We start from the raw sequence: 5,746 nt of genomic DNA, 5'->3' as shown, positions 1-5,746 counted from the left end.
GACGTGACGTCCAAACAGCATTTATTTGCAAAAAAAAAAAAAAAAGACTGCTTGTGCTGTTGATCATATTAACAAAACCTGCATAGTAAGTCCACCAGACAGAGTATGAAAAAGAAAAGAAAAATGATGTTACAATATAACCCCATTTATACCAGGAAATACGTTCCAGACTAGGGCTGTGCAATTAATCGAAATTCAATTACAATTTCAATTATTACACTCCACAATTACAACATTTGCACGATCGTAAACAAAAAAACAACAAATTTTGAGTTGTTTAAATGTACACATTTGCACTTTTTAAAATAAACTAATTTAATAAATCTTGTTTGGTCCAAAATAAATTTTCATAATTATAGCGTTTCAAAGAAATGTCTTTGTCTTACTATTTTTTACGCTTAAAGCTACTGAACGTGGAATTTTCCATTTTGAGTCGCTACTGCCACCTGCTGGTGAAAAATGAAACCGCACACATCGTTCTTCACATACACACCACGCACATGACGTCACATCCGCAGACGTGGGCGCAGGAAACTCTAACCCGAATCCAGTCTGAAAACTATTGGCCAGAGGCTTGCAGGAGTAGCACTTGCGAACAGCTAAGGTATTCCGAGTGATTGAGCCGCCACAAGTTTTTTTCTTCTCCCCCTTCCAAGCTGCTATCATGCTCTACATTATGATGGTGCATGCGGCCGCACAGTTGTCCATGCAACCTGGTCGGGCCGCCAACAGTGCGGGGGCGACTTCTACATTTCCGGGTTTGGAAACGAGCGAGATTTTTGCACCGCCAAGCCAAACATATGCAGTTTATGAAGCTATGAAAGCCTCCGCGCCGGGCGGAATATGTACGGCCGAGGGCGGTGTCGGCGGCGGTCTTCCCCCACGATTGAATGTACACGGCTTCACCATCGTTATGGTATATAGACATTGTAATTTGGATGGACTACTCTTGACCATATTTAAAAGAGCAAAAACTTGTGGCCAAAGTTTAGCGAGCATTAAAGACCACGTCGGGTACATTCAAATGATTCATTTGAACCCAATTATTCATTATCATGTCCACTTATAGCTTTGCTTCACTCTTTGTTTTTTGCAATATTAATTTATGTGTACAGTATTAGTTACACTTCAGTAATTGTAAAATGTTACACCTTTATTTTTTACTATTCCTCTCTGGCTCATGTGTTTTAAATGTTTGCTATTCGTCAAGCTTTACAAATTGAACAGTAATTGTTAAATAGATTTTTTTTAATTGTTACTGTTAAATAAACAACAATGAACATTTATTACCATCCAAATAAAAAAAATAAAAAAAGAGAGAGAGTACTACAGTACAGAAAATTCATACCCTTATAGTACCGGTATCGATTGCCAGGTACCGAGTGTTGTAACAGAACCGGTTCAAGTGTGAACGGTACCCATCCCTACTTTCGTTCAAGATCGCAACGTTCTCTAAATGTTCGCCAAATGTTTTAACGTTTTTTTTTTTACTTGTCACAGAGAATGTTTTGGGCTTCCATTATGACAACACAAATTCAAATCGGCCTTGCCCACCTCTCTCTCAGCTGCTCAGAGTTCTTCTCCATGCTCTCGTTCTCGGCAAACTCCATTAGTTCGCGGGCGGCGCGGCCCATGTTGACAGCGGTGGGTCTCGCTGACGTCAGGTGACACAAAGATTCCCGGATGAACGTCACGGGGTCATCACCACCCGCGCCTGCTCGTAACTCCACAGCCAAGCTGAGGCAGCCTACGATGGCGATGGCAGGGGCACCGCGTACCTGGTAAAGAGAGGCGACCATATTCAGCAAACCACACCCTTTGCTAATTACAGTTAGTACTTTGAATTTGTTCTGTAAGCAATGGAATAAAAAAAAAACAATGAATCCATTCCCGCCCCCAAAAACAAGCATGTTTGTTGGGGGGTAAATTGGGGCACTCATAAGTGAAAACTGTATTGTTTACGTATCAATTTGTCCCCTTAACTGAGTGTGAGCAAAAAGTTTGACATCATTGCTCTGAAATTCCGAGAACAGTTAGTCATTTCCCACTACCGTTGAACTACATCATCGTGACATCAACTCTCTACTTATAGCATGCTGACACAACTAACATCACACTTGTAACTGCTGCATTTGTGTGTAACTGGGAGGAAGAAAGAGAGTCGGAAACATCTGTGACTGTGCCGCCAGCTGCTAAAGAAGTCCAACAGCATGCAAGTGCACATCTCATCTTCACCTCTGGCCTTCAAGTGTGCAGTGTTAAATGCAGTGGGGGTGTCACTCAGTGCAGCGCAGGACTAAAAATGCGAACAAAAACCCTGGCAAGGGGCATTAATAATTCATCCATAAGCCTTCCCAGAGAAAGGAGGGGTCCGCTTGATGGGTGACTGTATTTAAGCAGATCGTCTAGCTTGCGCTAGACAATAAGTAATGTATACATTACGGATTTGTTTTGTGTGTGTACTGCGGGGAGGGGGCTACTCTATGCCCACAAAACAAAAATTCCAGGCCGAGTGTAGCGAGAGCAGGGCCACACATGCGTGCACCGGCAGTGGCGGCAGCACAAAGGAGTCGACAGCAGAGGCGCGCATGGACGACGGGAGGAGATACACATGCAGCCGGCGTGCACGGAGGGGAGGGGAAGTAATGGAAGAGTCTTCTTACCTTCATGGACTTGATGGCCTCGTAGGCGTCCTGCACCGAGCGGATGTCATCGTAGACGGTCTGGTGAGGCAGCAGCAGCTGGTTTAGGATCTGCAGAGACCCGGCACGGTAGCGGATCGCTTCCAACGTCATGACCGACACAACGAGGCGGGATGTTGGGGAGGATAACACGGACGGGCGGGTAGCTGCCACGCACACATACAATATCGCACACGCACACCTTGCACTTCACTCTTCCCTTGAACCAGTGAGCGCGGCCTGGCAGTCGGCTGGTATCAACGCGAACAAAGTTGACGAGAAAAGGAGGAAGGTGGCTAGATGAGACGCAGGAGGAGGGAGGAAGATGAGGAGAAAAGGGAGAGGAGGGTTGGAGAGCTTCACCTACACTGACAGGCAGACAGGCACGGAACCACGTGCCCACTAAGCAGGAAGTCCTCGCCTCTTTAGCCACGCCTACCAAACTCTCTCTCCAATGTGATTACTCCTCCTCCTCTCTGTGCCCCTGCCCCATCCCCCTTTCTCTCTCTTTCAGCCCCTTTGTCAGGGGAAATTTCACATTCAAAGCCGTTATTAGCATAACACCAAAGCCCCCCGTTTCCCCCGACAATTGCAAGCATTTTCTACCAACAATGCTTCTATTTTTGCTGCATTCGGTCGTACAGTTTACACTTATTTTGGTGTGCAATGATCTTCATTGTTGTTTTCGTTAAAGAATTGAACTGAAAATGGAAGAAAATTGCCACCTGCCTGTGTACATATACTCACTATAATGCCTAAGTGTTATGGTGTTTCCTAATCTCACAAAACACCAGCACCAACAAAAAAATCACAAAAAGGGAATAGAAGTACCGTACATCGGTTCATTATTAACCTTCTGCCATCTAGTGGAAGAGCATTTCTTTTTTATGTCTATCACTACATCACTGGCATAGATAGATGAGCACACATACATTTGTAGTAATGACGTAATTTTCTGACAGATTAAGTGAATTTCTTGCGGCTCAAGCGATGATCACGTCACCGAATCATGATCATCCTTGTCGTTATGGATCACTGATTTTTGTTTAAATATGTACTGTAAACACAAGGGCAAATTTGTAATAAATGAAAATTAATGAATGAAAATCAAACATTGCTTTAGAATTGTGTTTCAAATGAATTACTGTATTGAAACATGCCTTACATTTTTTGTTGCTCAACTTTTTGAGGCAATCACGGCAAATAAACGATTTTCCTTCTATAGATGTTCAACAGGGTTTAGATCAGGGCTCATAGAAGGCCTCGTCAGAATGTTTTGCTATAGCCACTTTTGGGTGTTTTTATCTCTGAGTTTTGGGTCATTATCCTGTTGCAAGACCCATGACCTGTGACCAAAAACAAGCTTTTTGATACTGGGCAGCACATTTCTCTCTAGAATGCCTTTTGATTGTCTTGCACAGATTCAAGACCAGATATAGCAGAGCAAGAAGACAACTGAGCCTCCTGCATGGGAGTCGGGACAGTGTTCTTTTCTTGGGACACAGGTACTTTATTTTTGCATCTGTAAACATACAGAGCTGATGTGCCTTGCTATTAAGTTTTATTTATTTATTTAAAGCTGCCATTCAAATTTTGTCTCCGATTGTCCATTGGACATACAGACAGAAGTTGTCTGGCTTGTCAATATGTTTATTAATGTTAATTCCAGCCTCTCTTTTTTTATGACTTATTATCAACAGTGGTGTCCTTCTTAATTTCCCGTCAAGTCCACTTTGGCTCAAACCAAACCTACCCTAACAGTTCATAATTCTTTTCCCCCTTGAATCAGGCCCCAGTTGCAGCTGAAGAGAAGGAACCCCAAAGCATGACGCTACCACCACCATGCTTCACTGCAATATGGTGTTCTTACGGTAATGAGCAGTGTTGTGTTTGTGCCAAACATATTGTATCTTTTGGAATTATGGCCAACAGGTTCAACCTTTGTTTAATAGGACCCTAAAATGTTTTCTCATGTGTTTGGGATATTAAAAATTAAAGGGATGCTTTACTAATTTTGCAATTTTCAGTAGTAAAAAGTTAATATTTTGTCCATCATGAATTTGATAATTGTACATGAAAAATAATGGCACCCAATACCTTAAAAAAAAGGCATTTTGCTACTTGGTGCTGACAAAAAATGACATTACATGTGTTGAGATCACCGATTGCAATTTAACATGACAAAGACTGCATCACTATATAGACAGCCCATTATTTTGCTCGGTTTTGGAATAATTTACTAATTTTGCAATTTACAACAGTAAAAAGTTCATATTTTGCCTATCATGAATTTGATAGACGTCATTATTAATGTCATTATTTTTCCTTTACAATTCACACCTTAAAAGGGCATTTTGCAATTTGGTGTCTACCGAAAATTACATGATGAGTGAGGGCTCAGGTAACAACCAATCATGGCACAACTTGTAAACGTTGGGTTATATACGTGATTGGTTGTTACCAGACCTTACCTATCACGGCTTACCTTTTACCGTTTACAAGTTGAGCCATGATTGGTTGTTAGCTGAGCCCTCACTCATCATGTAATTTTCGGTAGACACCAAATTGCAAAATGCCCTTTTAAGGTGTGAATTGTAAAGGAAAAATAATGACATTAATAATGACGTCTATCAAATTCATGATAGACAAAATATGAACTTTTTACTGTTGTAAATTGCAAAATTAGTAAATTATTCCAAAACCGAGCAAAATAATGGGCTGTCTAAATAGTGATGCAGTCTTTGTCATGTTAAATTGCAATCGGTGATGCAACGTTTAAATGAGCTAATGATAGTGTGCCATAGATAAGTTTATTTAACAAGTTGTTTTTTATTTGTACTTGACCTCTTGGGAAAAAAAAGACCCCCCCCAAAAAAACCTTCAATTAAATTGTATAGGTAATAGGTCACAATAATTGTGTAAAAAGATGTTGAAATTATTTTGAGTTTTTACTGTACTATGAATGTTTTAATTACACAGCACTTTGAGTTGCATTGTTATGTATGAAAAGTGCTATATATAAATAAAGTTTGATTTGATGGGATTAACTAGTGTAACAAGAGTAG

At 41.1% G+C, this 5,746-nt stretch overlaps 1 protein-coding gene across 1 annotated transcript in view; it reads right to left on the bottom strand.

Annotated features, from left to right (window-relative positions):
- Nucleotides 1–3,091, bottom strand: part of mri1 (methylthioribose-1-phosphate isomerase 1) — a 14,700-nt gene extending 11,609 nt beyond the window's left edge. Inside the window, exons 1-2 of the mRNA XM_086083802.1 lie at nucleotides 2,664–3,091; nucleotides 1,555–1,778 (exon numbers count right to left, since the gene is read on the bottom strand). Of these exons, the coding sequence (XP_085939928.1) occupies nucleotides 1,555–1,778; nucleotides 2,664–2,795 (356 nt within the window). The 5' untranslated portion in view covers nucleotides 2,796–3,091. The remainder of the gene's footprint in view (nucleotides 1–1,554; nucleotides 1,779–2,663) is intronic.
- Between the last annotated feature and the right edge of the window lie 2,655 nt (nucleotides 3,092–5,746).

The sequence above is a fragment of the Leptonotus elevatus genome, chromosome 8 (assembly GCF_054856555.1).
Source record: "Leptonotus elevatus isolate MCC_2025b chromosome 8, RoL_Lele_1.0, whole genome shotgun sequence".
In the NCBI taxonomy this organism is placed as follows: Eukaryota; Metazoa; Chordata; class Actinopteri; order Syngnathiformes; family Syngnathidae; genus Leptonotus; species Leptonotus elevatus.
The sequence above is the reverse complement of the archived record's forward strand: the minus strand, read 5'-3'. Positions and strand labels throughout refer to the sequence as shown.